General features: G+C 38.7%; 1 protein-coding gene across 4 annotated transcripts; it reads right to left on the minus strand.

The window, feature by feature from the left end:
* Positions 1 to 4,915: 4,915 nt before the first annotated feature.
* Positions 4,916 to 16,280, minus strand: Clec12a (C-type lectin domain family 12 member A). Of its 4 annotated transcripts, XR_005284340.1 has the most exons (8): positions 16,249 to 16,280; positions 15,743 to 15,867; positions 12,325 to 12,423; positions 11,600 to 11,788; positions 10,366 to 10,517; positions 7,575 to 7,681; positions 7,267 to 7,431; positions 5,303 to 5,440 (listed from the first exon to the last, which is right to left on the minus strand). XR_005284340.1 is itself a non-coding variant. In XM_038319813.1 (7 exons), the coding sequence occupies exons 2-7, from the start codon at positions 15,831 to 15,833 to the stop codon at positions 5,272 to 5,274; spliced, it is 807 nt and encodes a 268-aa protein (XP_038175741.1). In that variant the 5' UTR covers positions 15,834 to 15,867; positions 16,249 to 16,280; the 3' UTR covers positions 4,916 to 5,271. The 4 variants fall into 4 exon arrangements, 3 of the variants coding, with proteins under 3 accessions (XP_038175741.1, XP_038175743.1, XP_038175742.1); XM_038319813.1 differs by lacking the exon at positions 7,267 to 7,431 and having other exon boundaries at positions 4,916 to 5,440; XM_038319815.1 differs by lacking the exons at positions 7,267 to 7,431; positions 16,249 to 16,280 and adding an exon at positions 16,213 to 16,243 and having other exon boundaries at positions 4,916 to 5,440; positions 15,743 to 15,794.
* Between the last annotated feature and the right edge of the window lie 1,633 nt (positions 16,281 to 17,913).

The following is a 17,913-nucleotide window of genomic DNA, read 5'->3' on the forward strand; positions in this document are numbered from 1 at the left end:
TACCAGTCTTCTATATTTTAAATCTTTAGGGTGCACGTCTGCTCATTGATAGGTTTTTATATCTGGAAGTTGGGGGCAGAAATGGGTTCAAGAAACTAATCATCATTTTTAATCACCAAGCAATCCTAGCAAAGAAGTACATCAGCTATTAGTAATCAGGATGTTTTGTATTTGATCCCTAACCTAATGAATCCATCACTCAGTTATGTGTCCATTCTAAAGCTAGTGAGCTTTAGATTGCTTTCACCTCGAAGGTTTTTACCTAAGGTTTTCACCTTGAAGCTATTGCCAAAACATCTTAATCTAATCTGAAGTCATTTTAAGGCTTGTTTCAGCTATGACATATACCAAAACCTGTGAACACATCTCCCAACATTAATATTAAAAGAATTTAAATTACCTGAGCAACTGGGACTCAGTCGTTTTTCTTAATTATTAACCTAAGGTACAGTCTATATGATTCCTTAACAGAAATTCATGTGTTCTAGCTGTGTGACACTTTCTTGTTTTATTTTTTATCCTCTGCAATCTCTGCTTTATCAGGGGCAGGGGCAACATTTGTCCTACCTTTACTTATGATAATTTTTCCACTAAACTCACTTTTATCTTAACTCCTTACTGTATTTATTTTTTAAAAAAACCCAACCATCAAAATTCTATTTAAACTAACACTATTATTGTATAAAATCATTGCTTCAGTTGAACAGTACATGTTAGAAGGAAATCATCTTCATAATAATCTACAGGTAAAATTGCCCAGTAGAATGAGAAATTTCCAAGATAGTAGATGACCATACTGCATTAAGTCAATGGGGATCTAACAATGCCCATTCACACCATGTCAGTTACCAGAGAAAAATGGCAGCAGCAAACATGCAAAGACACAGCAGTGATAAGAAACATTCTAGGGCCAAGGATCTTGGGGACCTTGCTTACACAGGATTCAACCATCAGGGTTTTGTTTCCTGGTGGGCCAGTCCCCTGAAGTCAATTACTATCTACTGCTCCTCTGACATTGCTACCAGCAAACTCACCATGCTCTCCAGATGTTGGACAAGGAAATGCAGGATTTGCTATTTTCCTGTTGGGTTTGGGTCTTGCTTTGGCTTGATAATTCCATGTTAAGTTACTATTCTTTCCTTTAGGAAGGGAAATGTTTGTCCTAGGCCATTGTATATTGAAAGTATGTAACTTTTTATTTTATTTTAATTTACATAGAGTTAAGAGATTGTCTTGAATTGAAGAGAAGATTTGTACTTTGGATTATTCAACAGTGTGGGAACTCTTCATGACTATGGGGACTTTGAAACTGAACTGAGTGCATTTTGCAATCTGAGATGACCATGAACCTCCAGGGGCAAAAGGAGTCAGGATATGGTTTAAGACTGAAATGTTTTGGTGTCAAATTGGTGAGACGTAGAATTGTGATGGTAATATTTCCTGCTAAACAGAACCTATAATTACCAGAGAGGCAAGGTACTGGGCACACCTGTGAGGGATTATTTAGATTAGATCAGCCTCCAGCCATACCTGCACAGGATATTCTAGAGGAGGTTAACTGAGATGAGAAGATACATTTTAACTGTGGCGGTATCACTCCATGGGCTGGGATCTCTGATGGGATAAAATGGGAGAAGCAATCTGAGCATGAACATCTACTGCTCTCTGTCTCTTATCTGTGGATGAAGTATAACCAGCTACTTCAAGTTTCTGTTACCCCAACTTCCCCATCACTGTATTCTCAGGATGTAAACCAAAATAAATCTTTTTTTCTCTAAAATTGGTTTTGTCAGACATTTTGTTGCCCCGAGGCACACAGCATTCTATTGGTGTGCTTGCACCATTTCTCAGATGTCTTACTAAGGTATGAAAATCTAAGAGAGTGCATCTAAACTAACAAACTCTTCCTTAGCCATCTGTGTTTCTCCACCTTGATCTTCCATGTAGATTTTCTCTATTTTTTTTTTTTGTGGCACATTAGGCATGCCTATTATCTTTTCCTTCCGTTAGGAGACTGAGAATTCCATACCCAAATGATTTGGTTATGTAACTTGTGGTCATGAAGTTGGATTGGTGAAGATTTGGAGATGGGACATGCATGTTGACTGATAGTGTTAAGTCTGGACCCTGTCCTCAAACAAAGAACATGTTATCTACAAGTGTAAAGGAATAATTCTTTTCTGGAATCTTTGGGGACTCAAAGAAAGTCAAGATATTGGAAGTCAATAAAAAAAGGTGGAAGATGTGGGAGCCTGTGTAAGAAACCTGTGCATGTTCTGTGAACTACAGATGTGGCAGGGTGTGGAATGTTTTCCCCATGCAGTTGCCTTCTAGAAAGAACTGCATAAACCGATAAGTGGGTGCACTTGAAAGCAAGGGCATGAGGAGGATGCCCTTTCGTGTCCACATTGTCTCTGTGGAGAAAGCAAGGCCGAGGCAGAATATTCTCAGCTCTTTTCACATCACCAAAGATGATGAGACAGCACAAAGTATATTCCCTCCTATACTTTTATTTACTTAAACTAGATGCAAACATCACCTTACATTTTGATTGCCTTGATAATAAAAATTAGAAGTGCTTTGTTTGTTTGCCCTACTCTTGAACTCAAAAGCTCGGAGTCCCCTATGTCCCCACACAGACCTTTGGCATCTTCTTCAATCCACAGAAACTTAGCCTCACTGACCAGGGTGGGTCAACAAAGGATGTTCCCATTTATTGAATTCCCAGCATTGATCTGATTCTGTACTTCATTCAGGTTTGATTTTTAACATTCATTGGTGTTCTGCCTTTCATATTATTAAACCCCATGAGTGATCCTTATTTTTCTTCAATTTTTTCATTAAATGAGATATGAACTTTTTCATTCACCATGCTGGCAACCCTTACTTTGGGGGAATTTTATCTCATTTCTTATTATTCACTTGTGGTCCTCCCTTTTATTTTTCAAGGGATCAAGAAACAAGGTTGCTAATGGTTCCCCAAGTTCCCTGTCCCATGTGAATTTTACCCATGGCTTTCAAACACCTAATACATCTCTTTGAAACATTCTTGACTCCACTGGTTCACCAATCCAGAGAAAGTTTGTTTGCCTTTTTACAACATTTATATTATCTAGCTTGACAATATTTTTCTTCTAACACAGTGATGGATTTCTCAATACCCCACTGGGCACCAAGCTTTTCATGCCCCAAATCTCATTTTAGCAGATACTTTCTCAGACCATTTTTCTTGGTTATTATTTCAGGTTTGGTTCTCTGAAAAATGCCCTTTGATCTTTAATGGACATTGACTTGCATGGGTGTTATTCAAAGCATGTTTTTAGATTCAATTTCTCATGGAGAAGAAAGAAAAGGAGAAAATGGCCAGGGATATATTCTCAATAAAGTATTTGGCTGTCTCTTTGGGAGCGTCTGTAACGAGACATCTGCTTACAGGTCATTGAATATTGAGATCCCTAGGAAAGAAAATGGATTAAATTGGACATACCTTTTGCATATATATATATATATATATATATATATTTTCTGTATTCTCAATAGTTTTATTAATATTTTGTGTTATGGAAGCTGTTAAAACAAGACTGCATTTAAATTTTATTTCCAGTTGTTTATACATATGTTTGGGTTCTGTTGAAATTTTATCCATTGCCTTTGATATGATATACTATTTAGTGTAGCAATTAAAACCTATATTGGTTCAGATGTATATAATTATATTATCTGCAAAAGAAATCTTTTATTTTAGTCTTTCCCTATTTTCAAATTTTATATCCCTTTTTTCTGCCTTATTCCACTGCTGGGTTCCATCTCTTATTGTTGAATGAAGTGACTGATGAAGTTCATTCTTATTTTGTTTTGAAAGTAGAAATATGTTTTCCCTTACTAGAGCAATGGTGATAATTTCAACATCAGAGTATTTGCTTATTTGTGTGTTGTTTATTTTATATCAAATCTTGATTATCTTTGAGAATTCTACTCCTAGCTTCCTAAGTTTTACTATAGCAAGGCTTAAAGTATTCATCAAATGTCTTCTGTGTCTATTGAATAACTTATTTTTCCCTCCAAACTTTACTTTGAAAATGCTAATACATTTTTTTGTGGGGGCCAACCATGATAAGCTAAGTATGGGCAGCTCACCCAAAGGAAGTTCTTTGCTTCCAACCATTATCACCTGGGACTCTGACCATCAATGAATTTAAATGGAGGCCTGAGTCTCAATAGTTTTACCCTGAGACAATGCCTGGTTGCAGGAGAACCACAAACTGAGATTACCTGACTTCCACCCAAGAACAGGAGGTTCAAAGGAAATGCCTGGCATTCCAAGCACTGTAGATAGGAACACCTGCCAGAACACTCACCAGGACACCCTAAACAAATTTCAGCCAATCAGGGGTCTTAAAACCTCAGAAACCCCTCACCCCCAACTTTACTACTATAAAATCCTATTCTAATTGAGCTCAGGGATCTGCAGATATTCCTGTACATTGGATATGTGAAGAGACCGAGCTTGCAAACTTGATTAAAATAAAGGCTCTTTGCTTTTACATTTGGAATTCGGTCTCCTTGTTGGCTTTTTTGTGGGGACTTTGCGGATTTGGGCATAACATTTTAATACAACTTGTTCATATATTATTCTTCCTATATGTTCTCAGACATAATCTCCTCTGAGGCTGAAATTTGTCTGGTTCATCTTTGGCAATAAAAGGCAAAATAGGTTTTATGGTTTGGTGTTCAGCATATGTGTGCTAAAAGAAAGTACATGGTGATAAAGCTATGAATTAGTTTTCTGACAGTCAGCAAAGGAGGCAAAGAAATCTGGAAATAAACATTAGGAGAAGCAGGAGATGTACACTGCCTAAACTTCCTCTGTGTCTTAGCTACTCCTCAACTTCTATGACAAAACACCATGACCAAGTAACTTATAACAGAAAGGGTTTAATTAGGGGCTCGTTGTTCTGGAGGATTATAGTCTTTAACCATTATGATGGTGAGCATGACAGCAGGCAGGTAGACGTGCTTTGAGCAGTAGTTGAAAGATAACATCTCAATTCACACAAGACAGAGAAAGAATTAACTGAAAGTGGGGTGGATTTTGGAATACTCAAAGTGTGCCATCAGTGAAGTACCACCTCCACCAAGGCCATACCTTCTCTTCCTTCTCTAACAGTTGCACCAACTGGGGCCCAAGTGTTCAAAATATGAACCCATGGCGGCCATCCTCATTCAAACCATCAGAGCAGGAAAGAAGCTGGAGATCAGCAATTGCAGTAGCTATTTTCTTTCCTCTGGAAGGTCATTCAGTACACTTTCCACCTGTACAGTGCTGGCTGTCTCCACACACATGGCATATTTCTTATTAGTACAGGGTGAATAATAAACATAACGTCCTTCTATATGTCCACAGTACATATGACTTAAGTCATATGTGCTTCTTTCAAATCTGTAAGAAAAACATAAGTTCATTTGGCAAGTTATATTTTGATTAGACTCACATAAGAGAATTTTCAACAAAATGATTATTTCTTTTGTCTATTGTCTAAGTCAAATTTGAGCTGATGATTGGAGTACATATAAGTGATGTGAAACCCTGTGTTCTCAGCTTCCCACATCTGGAATATTTTCTGTCATTTAGTTCCAGACTTAACCTCTCTTCCCATTGTTGATATGATTTACAATAATACCATTTCATAGGTTTCTACCTAACTTTCCCAGCAGTGAAACTTTGGCATTATCATTATCAAATGTTTTAATAAGAATGACCAAAGCTAGAATAAACCTAATTTAGGAAATATTATTAAGTCCTACATCATCTCTAATGTGGCATTTCCTTCTAACAATATCTTGTGTACTCCATTCTGGTTAGTAGTTTATGATGAGTAATCATAAATACATAAATTAAAAACATTATTTTCTTGATAAACATAACGTTGATTTTTGAGTCAGTACATAATGGTCATCAAACGACTTAATGAGTCAATTTGGAGAGCAGAAGAAGCCCTGAGTGTGCAAAGGCTTAAGAGGATGTGTGTATTTGACATGACCTGGCCATGTTGAGGATCATGGCATCAGCCCCACAGTAAAACGGTCCTCCTGGAGTTAGGCTCAACGCGATGGGAAAGCCTTCATCTAGTTCATGTGCAGTTGCTGATAGCGTAGAAAATGCCCACCATAACGTTTTTCCTCTAGATATTTGTGGCCTAAAGAGTGTTCCCCTTCCAAGACTGTTCCTATTGAGATCAACTAAACCTGCTTCCTTGGTTTATCTTTATGAAATAACAGCACCCCTGCCATCTAACACTGACTTCTGAGGTGCCTCAGCTTTTCCACCAGAGAGTCCAGATTGCCTGTGTGTTCATATGTGCCTGCCTTTTCTTCATTCCCTTACCACCTGAGTCAGGTCCATCCCCAAGGTAGCACAAGGATGTAGCAAGTTAAATTTTCAAGAATGAGATTTCCAGGGAGCTGGAGAAATGGATCTGTGACTAAAATGGAGATTCCAGTGTACCTGCGTTCAGCCCCAGCTAACAGTGGTTCACACGCACCTATAACTCCAGCTCTAGGGTATACATTGGGGCTGCCATGGGTACCTGAAATCGTGTGTTAATACTCAAATAAACAGACATACAAGGAGAAACATAATTAAAAGTAAAATATGTGTTGAAAAAAGTAGCTTTTTCTATGATGTCAAAGTAAACATCTCTATCTTCCAGAAAAAGTCCTCAAACAATAACACTGAGAATAACAACAAAATTTCAGACACACACATACAAACACAAACACCACATATGTGATGATTATTTAATAAGTGTGTGATAATATTAAACATCCATGTCTCTTATTCTACCTTCTTACTGTAGCAGGAGATCCAGTAGTGCTTTGGACTGCCCTTTGTGACTGTTACCTTTTGTGATAGCTGCCTTTTGTCTGAAGTGTTTGAATCTTATCTGAGTTCTTACTGAAGGGTTCAAAGCCTCTGCAAACTGTGGCTGCAGAAGAATGCAGAAAACAGGAGGTGCTGTGACTGAGAATTGCTTTGGCACTGGTTTTCTCCTTTCACACCAGTGGCCTCTGAAAATATAGATGTGCTGTACAATAATGTGTATTATGATTTTTGTCTCTTTAAGAGACAAGGCACACCCATTCCCTCCCCCATCCGCTGAGGCAAGCTGATCTTCAGCTTCTGCCTGAGCTCGCTCTCTCCCCACTTCTCCGCTCCCCCCCCCCCCCCCCCTCTTCACACCGGCTGCCCTGCTCTCCCAAACCCACCGCGTGCTGTCTCTCCAGCTCGCCACATGGTGGAACCAGCTTTCTTGGGACCCGCCGCGACCTGCCCAGGGATCTTGTGCAACCCGCTCTGGGACCAGCAGCCATCTCTGCCTTGGGACTGGCTGCTCACAGAGTCCGCTGCCTGCCTACAGCTGCCGCCTGGGACTTTATAGCATTTAAAAAAAGAACAACAGTTGCCTTTAAAGACATGGTCTCAGATGAAGTTGCTGTGAAAGGCCCTCTGCTAGGCTCCTAAAGAAATGTGTCCTTTCAAGTCTAACCATAAAAATCCAAGAACAGAGACTTACCCTGCAGAGAGGAACATGTTCTCATTCAGTTCTTCGTAATGTAGTGTCTTTGTTCTGGGCGACAACCCCAGCCAATAACCTTTTAGGTTCTTAGACTTTATAAATTCCTAGAGAAACAGAGATGACCCGTTTAATAAGCTGTTTCTTATAGCTGTACACTGCCTCACAGGATCACATACTGCAGGCTGCTGTTTCAACATTATAGTTTTGCTGTAGCATGTCAGCCCTTTTTCACAGCACAGTTTCCGGTCTAGCAGGAAGAAAGCTGGGCCTGCTATGTAGACACAGGAAAGAAGGAAACTCCAGTACTTGGAGGCTGATGTAATCACAGACTTGTGTTGTGACAGAACATCCTGCAACTGCTCAAACGGTAAAAACCAACACCACCACACGCTAGTTAGGACCATGGGTGACCCTGGTAACTACAGACAGTCATTTGCTTTATCATTATGGTCTGATCAACCTTGCAGAAAGTGCAGCTTCCATTATGCATCTGATACTACAACATACCCATCTTTACCTGCCCTGCATAAGAACAGAAAGGGTTAACCTGAGTTCATTCCAGAATCTCCTCCCCTCTTAAACACATGAGTATCTCTTTTCTCTGTAGTGGCATTTGAACTGTATTTTAATAAATAAAGACTGCCTGAAGATTTGAGAGTTAAACAGACCCACTGGTTAACTTTACAGACCAGATTATGGTAACACACACCTTTAATCTTAGAAGCCATAATGACACAAACCTTTAATCACAACAGCCACAGGAGAAGCTGGGTGGTGCATGCCTTTAAGGACTGTGGTGCATGCCTTTAATCCCAGCCCTAGAGAGGACTATAAAATGGGAGGAAACAGCTCTCAAACTACAGTCTCCTGAGATTCCTGGAGGCAGGATCACCATTTCAGACTAAGGTCAAAGTAAGAGCCAGTGGTTGGCTGTTTTGCTTTTCAGATCTTCAGGTTGAACCCCAATTTCTGACCTTGAGCTTTTATAATTGTACTTCATTTCTCCCAGTAAAACGTCTCATAAAATAAGCCATCCAAACGCCCAGGGATGAGACTCTCTCTTGAGAAGCTCAGCTTCTTTCTGCTGGTTTATTTTTGCTTTCTAATAAAATGGTTCAACTTTTCACTCTCTGTGTCAGAACTTGGCAACAGTGGGTTGAAGCCTCTGAGACCTCTTCTGCCTTCACCACGGGTGACAAAAGGACTGATGATTCATTGAATCACCTTCATGTAGGGTCAATGAAAAGCTAGCAATTTTCGAGGTCTAAGTATTTGGGTAGTGAATATTCAATCTGGGACAAAGGAAGCGGTTAATAACAGCAAGCTGAACTTAGCAGAAAAAGAAGTATATCTCAATAGACCCAGGGAAGAGCAATAACCACAGATTCTAAATTAGCACAGAACATTTTACCCAGTTATATCTGCTTTTCTGTTAAAGACAGACACTTTTTTTTTAAAAAATATTTATTTATTTATTATGTATACAGTATTCTGTCTGTGTGTATGCCTGCAGGCCAGAAGTGGGCACCAGACCCCATTACACATGGTTGTGAGTCACCATGTGGTTGCTGAGAATTGAACTCAGGACCTTTGGAACAGCAGGCAATGCTCTTAAACTCTGAGCCATCTCTCCAGCCCCAAGACAGACATTTCTTAAAAGTAAATAATTATAAATGATTACTTGAGAAAGGTCAATGAGACAGAATGGTTCGTCGAATTCCCTTCTCCTATGAAAGATGGCAAAGATTCTTGTGGTAAAGAAGCTGAACCACTTAGGGGATATATTTTTACTCCAAGATGAATGACTACAATATAGGACCAGCAGCTCACACAGGTAATTCCAGAACTTGGGAGACTGAGACAGTAGGATTCCTATGAGTTTGAGATAAGCCAGAGCTACTGAGTGAGATTTGTCTCAAAAGAAAGAAAGAAAATAGTAAAGGATTACGATGTGAGAGACCAGAACTCTTTATTAATACATGTAACAGAAAGACATTATTTAGATCAGTAGTTCCCACTATGTGAGTCACTATTCCTTTGGAATCGAATGACTCTTTCACAGGGGTCACCTAAGACCATCAGAAATTTCAAATATTTGCATTACAGTTATAAAGTAGCAACAAAAATAATTTTATGGTTGAGAATTGCCACAATATGAAGAATTATATTAAAGATGTGCAGCATTAGGAAGGTTGAGAAGCACTGACAGAAACAAGTAAGTAAGCAAACTAGAGGATTCACTTATCATTAGTTCTCATAACTCTGTGCAATGTGTCTGCTTAACATGTGCCTCTTCTCTGTCAACCCAGTATCCTTATTTAACAAATATCACCCTATTTTACTTTATCTGGCTTCTTTCCATAGTAAATAAAAAATATAATATATTGACAATAAAGAAGATTGTCCTGTGTGGTTTTTATGGGCATGGGGAGCCTTAGCCATGATGGTCACACTTTTTGTCTTTGGATAGCTACTCTGAGGACATACACAGAAACCTGTTACTACACTTCCAACTTGAAAATAACAGACTTGAGGATTCTAGGGATCCCTGATCTACCCACCTATGCTGCAACTTCTAAGATTTTGATTAAGCTAAAGCCCGTGTGTTTTAGCTTGACTGTGATTTCCCTGAGATAAATGTGCAACTTCCACTCCCCTCCCCATGCAAGGAAAACAATCCCGAGTCTTGAGTGGATCACTGTGTGTCTTCCCAACACATCCCTCTTCACCCCATATTCTATGATGTGAAGTGATTCCTTTCAGAGGGAACAGAGACATGAAACCTTACCAGCACACGCCTGTTCTTAATCTTCAGCAGGCTGCCATTCCGAGCAGAACAGAGCATTTCACTCACTTGCCAGGTTTCATACTCATTACGTTTGGAATAACAACTGTCCTCATACCATTCTGAACCCTTTGGACAAGGCTTGCATTTGTGTTCTAGAAGGAGGACAGAGTTTTATAGGTTTGCGTTGAACACCCTTGACTACTATTCCTTTACTGTTTTTGACCTTGATCAGATTTACTGTGTTTCTTCTCTTTAGGTCAAGGAGAAAGAAACCAAGTCATATGCATCCCTATACATCAACTTGGAACATGACACAATACTTGGGCAAACACATCAAGTACCTGGCCAGATTCAAACATGTTGTCCATCATTAGGAACCTGGATAGTTTTTCTTTTCTTTTCCTTTCCTTTCTTTCTTTTCCTTCCTTTCTTCTTTCCTTCCTTCCTTCTTTCTTTCCTTCCTTCCCTCCCTCCCTCCCTCCCTCCTTCCTTCCTTCCTTCCTTCCTTCCTTCCTTCCTTCCTTCCTTCCTTTCTCTCTCTCACATATGACTCTAAAAATTAATCACAGCAAATGCTGTCTTGTAAAACCAGGTTTACAGAGCCAAGTCAGTCTGGTTTTCTCCAGCAAGTGTTTCTCTAGCTTTCAACTTCTGGAATATTGAAGAGGCACCTTAGAATCACGGGAACATAGTTTAGCCATAATAACTTCAAAAGCATTGGAAGGCAACACTTCCTTCCTTGCTCGGTGCATCACCTGAGATTTCATTTCTTTGCCAGGATCTTTCACCCCTTCAGCACAAATTGAAATTTAGGAATGAGATCATGTACAAAGAGGCACCCTTCCCTACTTACTACCTCCTGAGCTTTGGGCCCAGTATACTGTCTGGTGCTTCATTATGTAACTGTTGAACTTTGTTAAGTTGGCAGTCTATTTATTTGTACTTTCATGTTTTTCCCCTAACTAGGGGAAAATATCAATGACTCATTTACCAAACACATTTAACTCTTTTGAGACAGGGTTTCCCTGTAGCTTTGGTGCCTGTCCTGGAACTATCTTTTGTAGACCAGGCTGGCCTCGAAATCACAGAGATCCACCTGCCTCTGGCTCCTGAGTACTGCTGGTATTAAAGGCGTGTGCCACCACTGCTCGGCTAAGAAAGTGATTCTTAAAGGACCCTAAGGTTTAGTTTGTTGCCCAAGGAATAGTTAGTTTTGAGAGCAGTATAGGGTTACCTGGTTTGTTTTTATACAGTTCACGACACAGCTGGGTGGCTGTCTTTTGCAGCATGGCCGAAAGGTTCCTGATTCTCTTGGAGCTGTTTATATTGTGCATCAGCTGTAGGGAAACATTTCTCTGAAGTTCTTCCCTGATGTTTTGTAGTTGATTTGATTTTATCATTTCTGTCTCCAAAGTTGTATAAACTCCAGGATTTTTTAAAGACAGAAGGAGAGAAGAAAATAGTAGATGGTTTTTAAAAACTTATAAATTCTCGGTTATTCTTTCACCTTTAGAAACTTGATGAGGTTTTTTCCCTTAAAAATAGCACTAAAATATTAAAATGATAGGAAAAGTCTTCTCTATAGCAGTTAGTGGAAGGGATAGAGTATACGTCTATGAACTACATTATAAGATCCTCTGGAGTGTAAAGCCTTAATTCGAAGAATAAACATTGGTTCAAGAACTCATGGCATTCTAAATCAAGCCAAAAATATCTAAATAGATACATGCATTTATAAATACATATAAATATATATGCAGCACTGCTCAAACTCATCAGGTTGAATTTACATATTTATTTATATATCTGTGTAACAATAATAATTAAACACTAAGAGGCTATAAATTTGAGAAGGAGCAGGCAAGGGTATGAGAGTGATTATAAGAAAAAGGGAGGAATGATGCAACTATACTTTAATTAAATTTAAATTTTCTTTTTAAAGAATGATGTGATACATACACAAACCTCCTAAGACCCCCAGTCCAATGAGCAGCAGAATGCATAGAACAGTTAGAATCAAGACTACTTTATGCTGTGAATAGGAAGGGGCAGAAGGTACTGTGAAAAGAAAAAGAGCACAGCGTTCAAGAAGCAGTTCACACCTCAGTTTCATTCATTCATTCATCCAGTCACCCATTCATTCATTCATCCTCTCATTTCTTTCCTCCTATGTATTTTCTTTAACAAAAAAGTAATTTGCTCGAAACACAAAGACATTAATTTTTTTCAAGAATAACCAGATAGGAAACCATAAGTAAGGCATCATGTTTTACTTTAAGATCTTTAACTCTGCTGTCTTACTGCTCAGGTTTTTTTGTTCACTAAATGTCTCAAATTTCCTACTAATAAGATCAAGACAATGAATGAGAAAAAGTCTCATAGACAAAGACATTAATCCCTAGACAGATAAAAGATACAAAAAAGGAAAGAGAAAATTTATAAAATAGAGAGGAGGAAGAGAATGGAGAGACTTCAGGCAGAATGTATCCTTGGATACATTGTGGCAAGTGTCTGAAGGCTGAGGGAAGCCAAGTCAGTCTGAGGAGCTTCTTGGAATGTAGAGGTGAGGCTTTACAGGCAATTCCAGCTGTTAACACTTTCCCCTCTAACGCCAAGGGTGGGGCTACTGAGTAGCAGAGCAGGCTCTCACTAGTTATGTCCTAGCATTCCTCATCAGCACCCTGATTTGCACTTCTCATTACAACTTTTTCAATAAATCCTAGCAAAACATTGTGATGGAATGATTTTTTATTATTTTCTGAACAAAGAATGACAGACTAGACCATTTTTCCTAAAAGTAACTGTGAATTACTGGTAAGGTATTCCATGATTTAAATTATTACCATGTATGAGTATATGAAAAGACTGTTTGTAGCATGAATAATAAAAACTCAGAGATAAAAATTTGGGTTAAACCTGAAGATCAGAAAAGCAAAATAGTCACTGGCTCTTTCCTCTACCTCAGTCTGAAATGGCGATCCTGCCTCCAGGAATCTCAGAATGAGGCTGAGACTGAGAGCTGTCTCCTCCCGTTTCATAATCCTCTTTAGTTCTGGAATTAAGGGTGTGCACCACTACTGCCTGGTTTCTATGGCAACTAGTGTGGCTACTGGTATTAAAGGTGTGTGTCATTGCTGTCTGGTCTATAAGACGGGTCAGTGTGACTGTTTTACTTTTCTGATCCTCAGGCAAGCTTTATTTATTAAAATACAAATGAGATGCCACTACAACTGTTTTAAGAATGTAATTCAAGAATTACCTAATATTCTTACCCTGTTCCTGAAATTTGTCTTATATCAACAGTTAGTAACATAACAGTGTTGTAAAATCTCACAAAAGTGACATGTAAAATATAAACTTGATTTCTTAATATTTTGTAAAAATTGTCGTTATTGAAAGTACTATAAATATTGTTCCAGTCTTTATCTGAGGCTTAAAAATCAAGCTCTTGTGTTATCTTTTGTCAAAATTATTTTCTTACTTATGATGTATTCAGTTATTTAAAAGTTATCAGATGTGTGCCATTTAGGTACTAGACACTGCTGTGGGCTGCTCATAAAACAAAGTAATAGGGTGTGCAAGTTTATGCTGTCGTGCAGATGCATTTTAAAGTGACAGAAAAGAAATAGCTAAATGCTTGATACAGAGATAGATGATAGATAGATAGATAGATAGATAGATAGATAGATAGATGATAGATAGATCGATAGATGGATAGATAGATAGATAGATAGATAGATAGATAGATAGATAGATACATTCGAAACACTTTTATTTTAGAAAGTATGTGGTCCAGATGTCATGGACACGGGGAAGAGATGTGCAGAGCTGGTGTGAATAACATGAGAGTAAGAGTCCCCAGCTCTTTGACTCTGGTTTAGGGGGTGTTTTTATGTGTGGAACAGAAGGCATTGAGAGTGGCTAAGGATTGCTCTGTATGAGAAGGAATGCTCAGGAAGAATCCAAAGCTAAGCCAAGCCTGCCTGTGGAGGAGAGGACAAGTGCGAGGGTTGGGGAAAGGTCACGAGCAGATACTTGGAAGTCATGGTACTGGAAGCTGAAAGGCATGAGATGACTTAGAAATGCATATTGTGGCAGAGAAGAAGGAGCCCTGGAAAGTGCCTGGGTGTGAGCCATCAAAGAGAACAAGCAAGAAGTCAGGACAAGCAGAACAGCAAAACCAGCTCAACGACAGGAAAAGTGAAGATCAGGAGGTTGTGTCCTGGAGAACTTCCAGTGTGAAGGAATTTCACTCAGGTTTTGGTGTGGTATAAGGGCTGGGTTGAGTGTATCATGTTGTGTTATGTTGTATTGAAAGTAGAACCCCACACAGGCTAAGCAAGTGCTCTAGCACAAAGCTCTTTCCTCATTCTCTTTTTACTTCTTTTTAAGACAGGATCTCACTAAACTAACTGCCTGAGTTAACTTTGAACTCACTCTACAGCTAAGGCAGGTCTTGAATTTATAACCCACCTGCCTCAACCTCTTTAGTAGTCGAGATTAGAGAATTGCTCCTTCAGTGCTAGCGAGGAAAGTAATTTTAAAAGAGACTGGTTAGCATTATGAAAACAGTAGGGGAGTATAGCAGTGAAAGATGAGGCTATGAGATAGCTTAGCGGGTGAAGGCACTGGCTGTGCAAGCCTGACAACTTGAGCTAAATCCCTGGTGGTAATCTAAATTTAAAACAAAAAATAGAGATCCAAATGCTAGGATAAAACAAGGAAGCCCCAAAAGACCATGAATAGAGCAAGCTCCATGAACAATGAGGAAAGAAGTCAGATAAAAAATATTGTCTCTGGATACAGACATATACAAGCGCACATAGACGTGCACGCACACACACACACACACACACACACGTGTTCTCTTCTTATTTCTCTTTATTCTATTCTGCAAACATTTTACTTTTCAAAACTATAAAAAGAGTAACATGTAAGTCCATGACTTTCCTGCACAATGTATAATCATAGTTCCATGGCTTCATAAAATGAACACACACACATAAAACAAAACAAAATAAGAAATCTTCATACTAGAACACCAGCATTTCTACACAGACAACCCCTGTCTCAAAAACAAGCAAACAAACAAAAAACACCAGCATTTGAAAATACGACCCTATCCCTTGTACTGAGTTTAGTATTTTTTTTAAATATTGCAATGTAAAATATAGAGCGTTTTGTTGCAGTGATTTATGCTGTAAGGAAAAATATGTTTATAATCACTTTGAATAAAATAAAGAAAAAATAAAAAGCATAATTAAAATAAAAATTAATTAATTAAGTAAAAAGCTTAATTAAAAATTCACTCTGAATTATTGCTAGATTTGAAGTGTGGGACTATAGCTATTGCCACAGCCTTGGCTCAAAATCTTACCTTTTCCACCACATTTATCAGATGTCTGCAGATTTTCTTTCTTATCAGAGTCCTGAAATTTGAGATCTACATAAACAATTTCTTCAGACATTGATGAATATTCTAAGAAAGCTCCAAAAATTGTCCTTAGGAAAAGGTGAGAGAGAGAGAGAGAGAGAGAGAGAGAGAGAGAGAGAGAGAGAGAGAGAGAGCTAAAGGCTGAATGAGTCTATCTGAAATTTTAATTTTCTCTGTTTAAAATGAAGCTAACTTCAAAAGCCAGAATTTCTTTTTAAAAGCTCACTGTGCCAATCTCTCATATATGTGCCCAAGAGTCACAAACCGTCTGTTGTTTCAGACAAGAACAGGCACAAGTCAAAAGAGGAAATATCTTTCTTCCTCATATTTCTTCCTTTTTCTCATTTCTAAACAAAGTAATTTTTGAAATCGTGTTTGGATATTATTAATGTTGTGCAAATTGCAAAACTTACTCTAACCACATGGTGCAGATACAGCATAGGATTTACCTGCCTAGCACGGAAATAATTGGAATGATTCGGTTCTCAATTGCTTACTGATACAACCACAGAGGACATGCACGGTGCTCTGTGTAGAACGGTCAAAGTTCCCTGAGAAAGACTGGTTTATTCAGACCTGAACATGCAGAGATGCCATGCAGAGAGTGAGAGATGAAGGAGCATGCTCTCTCTCTCTCTGATGCAAATGTTCTGGTTAGATTAACAGGAGCTTTTCTTCCATTGCTGGAGAGGCAGAAGTAGGTGAATCTCTGTGAGCTCCACGTCAGCCTGTTCTATATAGTGAGTGCCAGGACAGCCAATACTGTAAAGAGAGACACTGTCTCAAACCACCACCACCCCTGAAATAACTAATTAGCCAGATAAATAAATAAATAATGTGAGACACCACTACCACCGTGTAACTGGTAAATGAATGAGCTCAAACCTGGTAATATTGAGTCAAAGCCATAAGCCATGACCTGTGTGTTAGGCTGGTACCAGTTTCCTTCCCCTTTTCAGTGGCTTTTTGAAGCACCTCATGTGGATTGAGACTAAGTGCAGAAGGTTAAGTCTGGTTTTAGGTTTCCTGGCCTGTAGGGCTGTTGATGGAACCCTCAAACAGATTGTTCCTCTAAGCATGTGAACTTCCAATTGGAGTTCAGTGCCCTTGGTTCATTTTAGCAAGCAATATTTTTAGTAAACTCTATTAAGACCAGAGCAACTTGTAAAAGTTTTCTTACTAGAGACTGAGATTTGCATATCAGTTTTATCTCAGGGTGTTAAATTTTGACCCTAGTAATTTTAATCATCTTTATTTTTATCAGTTTAGTTATACCTATAACATCTTTCTTTAAGTTTTAATGCCCACAACCTCTTACAATATATTTTAACTCTTAATTTTGTCTTCATCTCTTTATATTTTGAAACAGTCTTTTAGTATTGAACAAAAATTTTAAAATTTAGATTATGAAATCCTTTTTCATCTAAGTGCATTTCCTTTTCCTCCAAACTTCTTTACCAAAATTACATTTATATTTCTAACCTGTTGGGCCAAAATTATCTCAGGGCCTGTAGCTTGAGACCTGTAGAACAGAAAAAAGCCTGGCTTGAGTTTGAAGGATAGTCTCAAAACTATTGAGTGGGGGTAAGACAGCAAAATCTAGGTAGACACCCCTCCAGCCAAAGGGAGGGCTTGGCTGTATGTCATTGCCTAGAGGTACCCCCATACCACACAATGTCACTTAACCTATATAAGCTGACACTCACAGTAATAAACTGAGTTCCTGCTTTGACTCAACTCCATATCACATCTGATTGTCCTGTGTTGTGGGGCTGCAGAATGGGCAGATAGGGCACTCACCTTTAACTGGGGAATAAGGCTAAGGAGGCCTCCCACTAACCTTTATATCTCATTTTCTTACTCAATGGATCCTTTTGTATTGTGATATTTGTATCAATTCTGTAACAATTTCAGGCATGCATGCAATGTATTTTGATCATACTTGCTCTGCTGCTGCCCCCAACTCTTCCAAGATATACTCTTACCTCTCCAATGCCTCTCAGTTTCCTCTCTTTACTCCCCCAACGTAGCATTATGGATTGAAAAACTCCTTCCTGTCCCTCATTATTACTCTAGCCCTCTATTCAGCATTCTTGGACAGGTTGCCAAGTCTA

This window comes from Arvicola amphibius, chromosome 2 (assembly GCF_903992535.2).
Source record: "Arvicola amphibius chromosome 2, mArvAmp1.2, whole genome shotgun sequence".
NCBI classification, from domain to species: Eukaryota; Metazoa; Chordata; class Mammalia; order Rodentia; family Cricetidae; genus Arvicola; species Arvicola amphibius.

Coding starts and splice junctions, on each gene's coding strand:
- Clec12a (XM_038319813.1), bottom strand. CDS start 15,833: ATGTCTGAAGAAATTGTTTATGTAGATCTCAAATTTCAGGACTCTGAT. Junction 12,424..15,742: donor TGATAAATGTGGTGGAAAAG/GTAAGATTTTGA, acceptor TTCTTTTCACAG/TACCTTCTGCCCCTTCCTAT. Junction 5,441..7,574: donor AACATGTTCCTCTCTGCAGG/GTAAGTCTCTGT, acceptor TTTTTCTTACAG/ATTTGAAAGAAGCACATATG.